We start from the raw sequence: 13,071 nt of genomic DNA on the forward strand, positions 1-13,071 counted from the left end.
AATTGCTTTCTTCATACAAGTTATATATACTAGGAGCCATCAGCGTCAAACAATAATCACACTTTTTAACTCCAACCTCTAATAGTTACACCAGTCCCCGAGTCCACCTTGCAACTCGTGAAGTAAATTTATGTGGAGAACGCCTTCACTTAAGCAGCCACTGGTCTTTCTGTTTCCCGCATTTTGTTTACAAGTTTTCAGCAACATAAACTGCAAACACCGTCAAATAAACTTTGAGGTTACTGGACAAGACTGCGGTCGCTTGCCATGAAATTTTGTAGTGTAGTGTGTACACTAACAGATGGTATGTGAGCAGTAGATTGGAACATAGGTCATGTGAACGTACCACATTTGCAGCGATTTAATGCGTATACAGACTTTCCAGTTTCCACAACTATCTATGCAGGCAGATTGTTGCATGTGGATGGGGATTAACTCCAGCTTCCAAGTTTGCGCACATCTTGTTTGTCTGCATATCTCCTACCCGCACTTACCGAACTGTCTGTGCAGACGTGATGTGCGCAATAATTTACACACATAAATCGTTGTATCTTTCTGGGCCTTCAGCAATGAATTCTATGGCAGCTACGAGAGGCAGGTGTCTTTGGTCGCCAGGTCCCAGGGGACAGTCTCGCGCCAGTAAACCGCCTGGCTTCGTTGACCACTTTCACGTCACTAACTGCCGTAAACTCCTACCGGCAATTGCAGATGAACAGCTTTCGTGGAGCACTGTGCTCGAGTAGCTATAAAACTCGTATAATTTTCCTCATCTTGATCTCTCAGTTATCTATATGCACTAAACAAATTAGCGAATATACTAAAGTGCCCGACTGCTATTAAAGGAAGAAAATATGGTACCAATTACATTTCAGTTGTGCTTAAGAATTTTCACTTGAAAGAAAGCATGTAATTACTATTTTTGTAAGACTTATGTGTGACTCCATTGTAGAAACAGACGCAAGATTAAACAGTAGTCGCCATTTGTTGTAACGTACATGGTCAAGGCAATTGTCATTCTAAACTAAATACTGATGTATGTTTTATGGTATTGAAGCTTTTCCTACAAACTTAATACAGTAAGACCATAGCATCTGCTACTGCTACTTTGGGGATTACTTTAATTACACTCAGATATTTTAAATGTAATTATTATTCCCTGCCCAAAAATTACTTCAATGTCGTATGATTGTTTGTCTAAACCAAGTAAAAGACCTTCAAATTTCATAAACATTTCTCTGTTAGTGCTTTGTGTAGGACAGCAGACTCTCATATTTTTCTAGGCTTCTGTATCACTGGTAAAGGTCATTCACGGGTATCTCCATGCCAGCGACGAAAAAACAATCGAGTTTTACGCAGTCTGGAAACGAAATCTAGATTACTAACAAATGCAGGATCATGTCTGTGTACATAACGTCTTTGTGATAATGACTCACTAAACTTTGATTTACTGTTGGAATAAGGCATCTTTTTAGCATACAGTTAAGTTGCAAATTACTGAAAAGGACGGCCTGTATACTCAGTCATGTACAGTATTAAATATTCCTTTCATAACTCTGTTTAATGTAGGACTAATGTTACTGTACATTAATTTAAGCAGAGACTAATACAAAGGAAAAAATGTTAACAGAAGAAAGTGTACATGTAAGCAACTGTTTTTCACTTATAATGGTTTCTAATTTGTGAAGGATGAAACCGTAGTTAATAGCTTGCTGCATATCTAATGAGTGTGTGTTTAACATGTCAATTTGAGGCCTGGATGAACGACTAGCCATCTGACTCAGCGTACTTTTTAACTCTGTCACTGAGTTTGCAATGGAAAATGTAAATAGCATCAGCTGCAACGTTATTTGCAATATAGACGTCACGTGAAAAAAAGAGAGTACCTATTATGCCTAATTTTTTCCAACCTTAAATGTGGGATAATATTCTAGAGTGATTTGGCAGGAGCTAGGCGAGTTTTCAAAATTCAAAAAAGGCCATTAGAATCACAAAGGACGTGAACTTAAAAATTCCTGTAAGCCCCTGTTGAAGAATCTAGGTACTCTACCTTTACTGTGTATTTATATTACGGAAACTCTCGTCTACTTTAAAACTGATGTAACGGGAAATGTATAGCAGACTATTTAAACAGTGACAATCGTCGCCATAACAATGTTGCTGTTGTTATGATCTTACGTCCCAAGACTGGTTTGATGAAGTTCTCCAAGCTACACTATCCTGTGCAAGCCTCTTCATCTTTGAGTAGTTACTGCAGCCTACATCCTTTCGGGCCTGCGTACTTTATTCATCTCTTTAACAGCATTAACTGTGTAAGATGTAAATAAATTCCAGCAACAAATATCAGACAACAGAAACAAAAAATGACAAAGAAAGCAAGCATGTGAGAAAAAGTAAGCGTTATGTGAGTATACAAGTATAGCATATACCCCCGACGTAGCCAGGCGTTTTACTGGTGCGAGAAATTCCCGCACGGCGTTTCACTGGCGCGAGACATCTCCAGGGGTCAGTCTATCTTTGTTGCAGTGCTGCCACTCATCTTTGCTCTTGTTTACGTTTGGGAATGTGTACAGTTGTACACCAGTCAGCTGATACGGGTAATGTTGCCGAAGTCGCGCGTGGTTACGTTTCTTGGCGGTCTGTTACCGACAACGATAACATCTTTAGACAGTGTTGACAAGGAGAAACATGACTATTTATCACTTTACAAGTCTTCGAACGCTGAAAATGGATGGGATAGAGTACGGATGATGTTCAGCACAGAGTAAGCAAAGTTTGTTATGGACTTCGTCATTTGTAGTAATACGTATATGACATTTACCAAAGACGTGGAAGTGAAACGTAGGCGATAGAAAGTTGACAAGAAAAGAAACTTTTTAAGTGTGGTGCTACTGAATAATGTTGAAGATTAGATGGGTTGAGCGCTTTGCAAAGGACGAGGTACTAGATAGATCTGGGAAGAAAAGAAATCTGTGGAATAACTTGACTAAAAGAAGTGGTTCAGTCTCTTAGATTTATTTTATTGAGTTCAGAAACCGTGGGTATCGTACACACATATTACTAGAAGAGGTATAATTTCTTTCGGATTTGTAAACTGCGTAGTGTATTGTTGATTATAATTAGAACGCAGGTTTCAAGAGCAGATACTATTCGAAATGTTGTTAGCATACTTTCCCAATGCTGGGTAGGTGCATTAACGGAATGACGTATTGTATGTGCTATTCCACCGTGGAAAACCACAGCAAATTTCCATAACAGATTCAACTGTAGCGTTGATAGAGGTATAGATTAGGCTGGAAGTTGACATTTTTAATGAGAGTTTGTGAAGTTATTGAAGAATGTTGTGGTAATTGTTTAATATGTAACGTAACGCGATACCTATGTTCGTGCAATATTTAACTCCCTTTTGTTATTAAAACAGAAACTGAAAGGAAAATTTGAAAAAAAAAATAAAAACTGCTTCTACCACGATGTTTGTGTTGATGATTGTGTATGTGATGATGGTACCCAGATTAAAATTTCACTCTGCAGCAGAATGTGTTCTGATTTAAAACATCCTGGCAGATTAAAACTGTGTGCCAGACCAGGATTCAAACCTGGGTCCATGACACAGTTTTAAACCACCAGAGTCCGCAACTCGTGGTCGTGCGGTAGCGTTCTCGCTTCCCACGCCTGGGTTCCCGGGTTCGATTCCCGCCGGGGTCAGCGGTTTTCTCTGCCTCGTGATGACTGGGTGTTGTGTGCTGTCCTTAGGTTAGTTAGGTTTAAGTAGTTCTAAGTTCTAGGGGACTGATGACAATAGCTGTTAAGTCTCATTTTTTTAAACCACCAGAAAGTTTCTAGTGGTGTGTATTTGTTGAATCCAAGTTCAGGTGACAAACTTTTGGGAAGGTTAAATACGTTATCGACAGATGGATGTACGGTGGGTTTGAAAGAGTTTTGAGAACAACAAAACACTTGGTTTTAAATGTGCTTAAAAATGTGTGCTACTATTTAGGAACAACTGTCATTTCCCAGTGCTTCCAGTCTATGATAGCCTGTTGGAAAAAGGATTCTTCCAGTTATGTGTGAATTTTAGTTTATTTTTTCCAGAGATCACACTTTATGATGATACACCGTCATATTGCAAATTTATGCATAATAAACAGCACACATTTGCCCAATTCCAACATATCAAAAATCACAGCTGCGTACACAAACAGTGTAAAAGTGATATGATCTGTAATAAAGTTTTGTGTGAATGGTATGAATAATTGCAAGAACCTTTTTGCCTCATATTTGTTTGAATGCATGTTGTGGCGGAGGAGATACAGTGGTGAGAATTATTTATTTATTAAATTTATAGAATAATTTTGTAGAGTTTATAATAATGTATAAAGTTTGTGTTCTGTTCCATTTTGTTGTTTCTGATTATAACTTCATAGTAGCCTCAGGAGTAAAGGAGCTTATTCACCAAAACGCAGAAGCATTGAGTTGTCAACACGCACTCACAAATCACGCGCGCCCACTCGTTGTGCAGTGGACTAGACGTTGTGTGGTAGGGAGGTGTTGAAGGGGAGAGAGAGAGATAGAGAGAGAGACGGGAGGCACGAAGAGGGGTTTGGGGTGGGTAGCTAATGGCTTGGAGGGAGGCAGCTGCTTTACTGGCTACGAATGCGGGACGGAGAGGTGACAGGTGCGTGTGTTTTGGAGCTGATGGGGACTGGTGCACAAGGAAGGTAACAGGAGTAGGAAATGCTGGATGGGTGGATTGGGCAGGTTTTGGACCTCGATTTTCCACAGGGATATGATCCTTGTGGCAAGGGGTTGGAAGTGAGAGTGGCGTAGGAGTGGAATAGGATGTTGTGTAGGTTGAGTGGGAGACACCACACCACATAAGGAGGGGTGGAAAGGATTCTGGGTAATATGTACCTCATTTCAGGGCACGATAACAGATAATAATCAAAACCCTGGCAGTTGTTCCAGTCCAGGATGGTAATGGGTGGCGAGGTTGATGCTTATTTGTGGCTGATTCTTGGGGGGAGATTGGAGGACAAGGGTGTGTGAGGATATGGCATGGAAAATCTGTTTGTGGGCTAGGTTTTGTAGGGTATTACCTGTCTGTGAAGGGCTTCATGAGGCCTTGAGTATACTGTGCAACTGAGTTCTCTTCACTGCAGATATGCCGTCCACAAGTTGCAAGGCTGTATGGGAACTTTTTTATGTGGAAAGGATGATCGTTCCCAATTGCAGATACTGTTGGTAGTTGGTGAGCTTAATATGGACAGAGATGTGACTGGAGCTATCAGAGAGGTGGAGGTCAAGATTCAGGAAGGTGCCACATTGTGTTAAGGAGGATCAGGTAAAGTGGATGGGAGAGAAGGTGTCGAGGTTGTGAAGGAATGAGGATAGGGTGTCTTGGCCCTGAGTCCAGATGATGAGGATGTCACCAATGAACCTCAACTAGACAATGGGTTTGAGGATATTGGGAGACTAGGAATGTCTCCTCTAGATGGCTCATAAAAAGTTTGGCTTAGGTGGATGTCTTGTTGGTGCCAGTGGCTATACCGCAGAATTGTTCATGTACCTTCACTGAAAGGAGAGGTAGTTGTGTGTCAAATAGGTAGCACAGCCATAACAACACAATAAGGCAAGTACACTGAGGTGATAAAAAGCATGGGATAGTGATATGCACATATACAGATGGCGGTAGTATCATGTACATAAGGTATAAAATGACACTGCATTGGCAGTTGTGTCATTTGGGAAATACGGAAGCGTCCGATTCCACCCGTCTGCTTTGCCCCATGACGTCACAAATATGGCGGAAACAAAAACAAACACACACACTTTCCACAAGAAGCCTAATGACACTAATGGGACAAGCGCGGGAAATGGAGTGTTTTGGGTGGGGGGCAAACTAAATATAAACAAATTTAGACGCCTTGCGTAGCTACAACGTGTAAATTAAGACAGCCATGCATGAATACCACCTCCCCAGGGGTCGTAACCTCTGCAACCCATAGAAGATAAAGATGCTTCAGTAGCTGATTAGTGTTTTTTGTCTTTAAAAAAAAAATCTCACGGGATAGAACGAACAAATCAGAAAGATAAATATAATAAACTAAAACAGAAATTCGAGGAAACAGATAATTAAAATAAGTAATAAGTGTTTTTAAATTAAAAAAAAAAAATCTCACGAGATAGAACGAACAGATCAGAAAAGTAAATAAAATAAGATAAAACAGAACTGGAGACAGCCACACTCAAACCAAACTCCGCGCCGTCATGATGTCACACACGACAACACCCTTACATCACGGGTCAAAGGCGACGCGTGGGATCAGACGCTTCTGTCGACCCGTCATTTGTACTAGGTGATTCATGTGATAAGGCATCTGACGTGACTGCGGCTACACATTGGGAATTAACAGACTTTGAAACCAGAATCGTAGTTGGAGCTAGATGCATGGGACATTCCACATTGGGAATCATTTGGGAATTCAATATTCTGAGATCTACAATGTTAAGAGTGTGCTAAGAATACCAAATTTGTGCCATTTCCTCTCAACGCAGGCAATGCAGTTGGTGACATCTTTCTCTTAATGAGCAAGAGCAGCAGCACTTGCAAAGGGTTTTCAGTGCTAACAGACAAGCAACACTGGGTGAAATACTAACAGAAATCAGTGTTGGATGTAAGAGGAATGTATCTGTTAGGACATTGCAGCAAAATACGAGGTTAATGGGCTATGGCAGCAGACAGCTGATGTGAGTGCCTTTGCTAAAAGCACGACATCGCCTGCGGTGCCTCTCCTGGCCTCGCCACCATATCATTTGGACGCTATATGACTGGAAAACTGTGGCCTGATCTGATGAGTCCCAATTTCAATTGGTAGGGTTCGAGTGTGGCGCAAACTCTAAGACACCGCTGATGGTGGTTCCATAATGGTGTGGGCTGTGTTTACGTTAAACTGACTGGTTCCTCTGGTCCAACTGAACAAAACATTGACTGGAAGTGGTTATGTTCGGCTACTTGGAGATCTTTTGCAACTATTCATGGATTTCGTTTTCCCACACAACAACTTAATTTTAATGGGTGATAATGCACCTTGTCATTTGGCCACAATTGTTCACAACTGATTTGAAGAACATTCTGGGCAATTCGAGCAAAAGGTATGATCCCCAGATCACCCGACAAAAATCTCATCAAACATTTGTGGGACATAATCAAGAGGTCAGTTTGTGCACAAAATCCTGCACTGGCAACTCTTTCGCAATTACGGATGGCTATAGAGGCAGTATAGCTCAATATTTATGAAGGGGACCTCCAGAAACTTGTTGAGCCCATGCCACTTTGAGCTGATGCACTATGCTGTGCAAAAGGAGGTCTGACATAATATTGAGAGGTATACCATGACTTTTGCAACATCAGTGTGTTACTGTTAGAAAATGTATATTTATCTTAAGGCAGAATAACTGATGGTGCACAAATACAAAGACTTTATTCATCTATTATTTGAGAGTGAGAGTTCGTAATAACTTCCAACAAACTTTACACACAGTTTCAATATTTAACACACTAACTCATTTGTAAAGCAATCAAGCATTTGATGTGGTTTTATACATGGGAGTTGGATTCTTTAAAGAGACAGGATTTATTGGTTGTAGCCTAATAGACTAAGATACCTGCTGAATTCATTTAGGATGCATAGGGCATTACAAATGAGCGCACAGACTGGTAACCGAAAGCTGACTCATGAATAGTCATATTCAATTCCATCATTTGTCAACTGATCTGTTCCCAACATTGTCATGCATTGGTGGATATCAGATTAAAGGTCTACAGGGTTGTCAGGTGATCCGAGGACTTTTCTGTGTCACTTATCATTTCTTTAACTTCTGGAAATGATTCGTTGATGTTAAAAAGGCTAGGCGGGGTATCAGTTAAAATAGCAGAGGGAAAGGATATACCTCATTCATTATTCTGTGTCATGTAAAGCACTGCAGTGTTCAAACTAATCTTTAGTTTGAGGACAGCTTCACCTTTAAGCTGGCAAAAGTCGCTGTCCAAACAGGCATATGCTGTTCAAGTGAGGGTGTCGTTTGTCAGTGAATGGTATGTACAAAACTGCTGGTTCTGTTCATGTGCCATTGACTGAGATGGGCCAGTCATAAGAACTGGACTCTTATTCAAAAGGGCGGCAGTTCGAAACTCAGCTGGATTTGGGTTTGCTGAATTTTTAAGGCAAATACTGTGATGGTTTGTTTGAAAAGGTACGACCAGTTTCCTTTCTCTTTCAGAGCTTATGCTCTGTCTCAAATGTGTATGCCATTGCTAGGATGTTAAATCTTAATCTTTCCTTCAGGTGATATCATCTCAAATCATACAGGTCATGTCGACTCACGGTCATGAATTTCTCTGGAAAAAATATGTATTAGACGTCTGTATCATAAGTGTTATGAAATAAAATATTTTAGTTTTATCTTAATTTTTGTAAAGGGATGACCCTTTGAAAAATATTTATTTTGTAAATAACTCTTAAAACAGTAGAGGGCAAAAAAATATAACTAATAAACTAAAAGTACTGAAGACCTGGCGGATGTTTTGTGTTAAAGCTCCCTCTTAGTGTGCTAAAATTTAGCTGACACCCACATGCTTACGGGCTTCCTTTAACTTATAAATTTAAGATGAAAATATGAGATTTAAGTTAATTTTTCCAATTAAAAAAAAAATTTTTTTTTCTACTTTGGAAAGTCCCAGAACACTATCTTTTCTGTCATATTACCAGAAATGACTGGTGTAATTATAAACAGTATCTTCTCAGTTCCAGCTATCTGTATTATATAAATATTTGTTACTAAAAATGTGAAAAATTGCATTTTTTTTAGTTTTTATGGATCATTTACTTTAAAACCACCAGTGGAAAACTTTTGAGAATCACGCAAAATATTGTTTGCTTAATATGTTAGTAGTCAGTGCAAACACAGTGGGCAATATTTTTCTGTGTAAAGTGTTAATAATTTTTCAAAATTCTGCATATTTCGTATCACTGAATTTCTAGTGTAAAATATGTATGTTGAAAACACTGCTTCCAATGCTCTTCTGTTTATAACGAATGAGTGAGAACTTGCACATAAGCCATTCTGCATTGAGTATTGTGTTTGTTTGGTTTAACTTTTTGTTAGATATGGTGTCAATGAGTAAATACAGTAGGCTAGTGAAAGAGTGTGGTGTATGGACTGTGAAAAAAAGACACAAGAAAATAGTGTTTAAGAAAAGTGAAAAACACTTCACAGTTGTTGGAAATCTGTCAGATTTATTGCAAAAATATCTTGGTCTTCAAGTAACGGTATTAGCATCACATCCTTTCTACAGGAGTTGCTATACTCACTACAAGAAGAAATTTAGTGACAATCCACCTGAATGATCACCACCACTCGAATATGAAACTGAAGAGGACAGTGCAGATGTTTATATTCCTGGGTGCGAAGTTGTTGATATGTTGAATGTTAGCATACTATATCCCCGCTAGAACGTCCAGGAAAGGTAAGAAGCACAAGAAGAAAACAGTATGTAAAAATAAAAGTGGAAGAAATTGAAACAAGTTTTACACAAGCAATGGCTTCAAAACTTTGTGAAGTGTATAATGTAGATGCCCTTGGTGCAGAACCTGGACATAGTGACATGAGTACGAAATGTGATGGGTGGTTTCAAAACCTACATACTGCTATGACAGCAGCCACCTATAATGAGGATGCCAGGTAGTTGCTCTAAGCAACTGATACAGAAATATATACCCACTTCCTCCCATTATTTGATTTCAAAAGCTCATAAAATACAGAATGGTTAAAGGTATTTGGGAATGCCCAGATTGTTGCTGTGGGCATCCGTTGCAAGAATATATGCTTACTGTTGCTCTGGAATATTACCTAAGTGATGTCAAAGATTGCAACAGGCAAAGCCCTAACAAGGCTGACATTATCTCTGTTAGTCAAAATGGTGAGACACTTAAAGAGATATATTACAAGATCAATAAGAGAAGCATACGTATCTCCTAATGAAGAAGGAGAACCCGAATTTAAAAATTGGTTTCACAAAATTCTACTCCATGCGACCGAAATGGGTGAAATGCTAGGAGGTGAAGGGAGTTTGCACATGTATTTACTGCACCAATTTGAAACTTGTTTGTTTCGCCATGGGCAGTGTCAGAGGAAAGGTGTACACAGAGATGGAGGTGATCATTTTGTGCACATGTCAAGAGCTGCAAGATAAATGTTGGTTCCAGGAGTGTGCACTGTGTCCTGGTGCTGAAGCGATGGCTGTTTAATTATTACACCTTCAGGATACTGACAATGATGTAACTTATGCATTGTGGAAGAGAGGAGAGTTGGTGAAGAAGTCAATAGAGATAGTGAAGTTTGTTACTGAAGTTAGGCATTGGGTCATGAAAGGAATAGCTCACCATCATATCTGTAGGATTCAGAGACAGGCCATAGCACAAGCTAAATCAGCTACATCCCACAATATTGGCACATTAGTTCTTCATTTGGCCTTTGCTGAGAATGGGTCTGTCGTTTTGCAGAACAAAATTCAAAGTTACCACTGGCACACACCACAGGTATCAATATTTACATGCGTTGCTCATTTCCTTGGAACATCATGTTGTTTGGCTATTGTCAGTGATGATGTCATTCATGACAGCTGCACATGCATGCTACATCTACATCTACATGATTACTCTCCAATTCACATTTAAGTGCTTGGCAGAGGGTTCATCGAACCACAATCAAACTATCTCTCTACCATTCCACTCCCGAACAGTGCGCGGGAAAAACAAACACCTAAACCTTTCTGTTCGAGCTCTGATTTCTTTTATTTTATTTTGATGATCCTTCCTAGCTATGTAGGTTGGGCTCAACAAAATATTTTCGCATTCGAAAGAGAAAGTTGGTGACTGAAATTTCGTAAATAGATCTCGCCGCGACGAAAAACGTCTTTGCTTTAATGACTTCCATCCCAACTCGCGTATCATATCTGCCACACTCTCTCCCCTATTACGTGATAATACAAAACAAGCTGCCCTTTTTTGCACCCTTTCGATGTCCTCCGTCAATCCCACCTGGTAAGGATCCCACACTGCGCAGAAATATTCTAACAGAGGACAAACGAGTGTAGTGTAAGCTGTCTCTTTAATGGACTTGTTGCATCTTCTAAGTGTCCTGCCAAAGAAATGCAACCTTTGGCTCGCCTTCCTAACAACATTATCTATGTGCTCTTTCCAACTGAAGTTGTTCGTGATTTTAACACCCAGGTACTTAGTTGAATTGACAGCCTTGAGAATTGTACTATTTATCGAGTAATCGAATTCCAACGGATTTCTTTTGGAACTCATGTGGATCACCTCACACTTTTCGTTATTTAGCGTCAACTGCCACCTGCCACACCATACAGCAATCTCTTCTAAATCGCTTTGCAACTGATACTGGTCTTCGGATGACCTTACTTGACGGTAAATTACAGCATCATCTGCGAACAACCTAAGAGAACTGCTCAGATTGTCACCCAGGTCATTAATATAGATCAGGAACAGCAGAGGTCCCAGGACGCTTCCCTGGGGAACACCTGATATCACTTCAGTTTTACTCGATGATTTGCCGTCTATTACTACGAACTGTGACCTTCCTGACAGGAAATCACGAATCCAGTCGCACAACTGAGACGATACCCCATAGGACCGCAGCTTGATTGCCAGTATGATGATTGATGTTGTAGCATCTAGAGCCCATGTATTTCCTAAACATGTGTATGTGACTGATGGTGCGGCATCTCATTTTAAAAACTGCCTTCAGCTTTGTGAGCTTGGTAAGCACTGTACTACAGGAATTAAGACAAAAAATTGATATTTTCAGCGACAGGTCATGGAAAAAGTGCATGTGATGGGGTAGGAGGTCCCTGTAAACATCTTGCAACAAGATTTAATCTCCATCATGAAGCTGTTGACACTATAAGAGATGTTACTGGATTTGTACACGCTATGTCAACATTAGTAACGTACATGAAATTCTTAATTCTAAATGAAAGTATGTTAAGGGAATTCCATTTAAAAATGAGTGGCACATACATTACAAGAAAGGTTCTCCACAAAATGCAACCTGTTACTGTGTGTGAATGCTGAGACCACAGTATACATTAGAAGACTTTGTAGTGAGCCTCTTCATTTCTGATATGCATGATAATCAGTAGTGGGTGGGACAGATAATAAGTGTGTCTCATGAACTGCTAGATATAACCATCTCCTTTATGACAACTGATAGTTCTGTTAATGCTTTCAAAAGATCAGTGTGCAGTTCCTGTTTCCAAAGTACTGGTCTTGTTGGATCATCCTAGTCTGTGTGCAAATTCAGCTCGGCTATACAAGTTCAGTGAGAAGAGAAAAGAAAACGAATGAACTCTTTTTCAGTGGTGCAGTGTTGATTGTTACATTTTAGGCGATTTTAATTAATGGAAAATCATGAATAAGTGAACTCATGGCAGAAGACAATAATAATTTGTGAATAATATCATTAAAAATGGGTATAAATATTCTGTATCTCATTTTCGTTATAAAACACTTTCAAACAAAACTATGAATTGTTTTCCCACTCATTTATAATGTAGTACAGTAATTATTTTGATACGGAAATACCAGTTTTGCATGACATTTACTTAAAATTAGTAGTCAATTTAAATAAGTATTGCCCACTCTGATTGTACACTTCATAAGTAAAATGACCCACTACTGTACCATAAAATTTTTACAACATTTAGGATGGGGTTTTTGAAGAAAATAATTTTTCAATGACCAACAAATTTCAAATTCTTTCATCTTTATGTTCAAATATTTTGACAGTTTAAGAATTTCATGCAGTATTGTGATAGCTCACAATCAGCAGTCCTTACACTTTATAATTTCTAAAGGCAGATAACATGCGGTGACTATTCATACTTTCAAACCATAATTTTGAAATTAGTACAATTCTCAAGGCTGTCAATTCAACTAAGTACCTGGGTGTTAAAATCACGAACAACTTCAGTTGGAAAGAGCACATAGATAA

At 39.3% G+C, this 13,071-nt stretch overlaps 1 protein-coding gene across 1 annotated transcript in view; it reads left to right on the forward strand.

Moving 5' to 3' along the window:
- Positions 1–2,552: 2,552 nt before the first annotated feature.
- Positions 2,553–13,071, forward strand: part of LOC126470632 (RPII140-upstream gene protein) — a 35,829-nt gene continuing 25,310 nt past the window's right edge. Inside the window, exon 1 of the mRNA XM_050098611.1 lies at positions 2,553–2,761. Within this exon, the coding sequence (XP_049954568.1) occupies positions 2,598–2,761 (164 nt within the window). The 5' untranslated portion in view covers positions 2,553–2,597. The remainder of the gene's footprint in view (positions 2,762–13,071) is intronic.

The sequence above is a fragment of the Schistocerca serialis genome, chromosome 1 (assembly GCF_023864345.2).
Source record: "Schistocerca serialis cubense isolate TAMUIC-IGC-003099 chromosome 1, iqSchSeri2.2, whole genome shotgun sequence".
NCBI classification, from domain to species: domain Eukaryota; kingdom Metazoa; phylum Arthropoda; class Insecta; order Orthoptera; family Acrididae; genus Schistocerca; species Schistocerca serialis.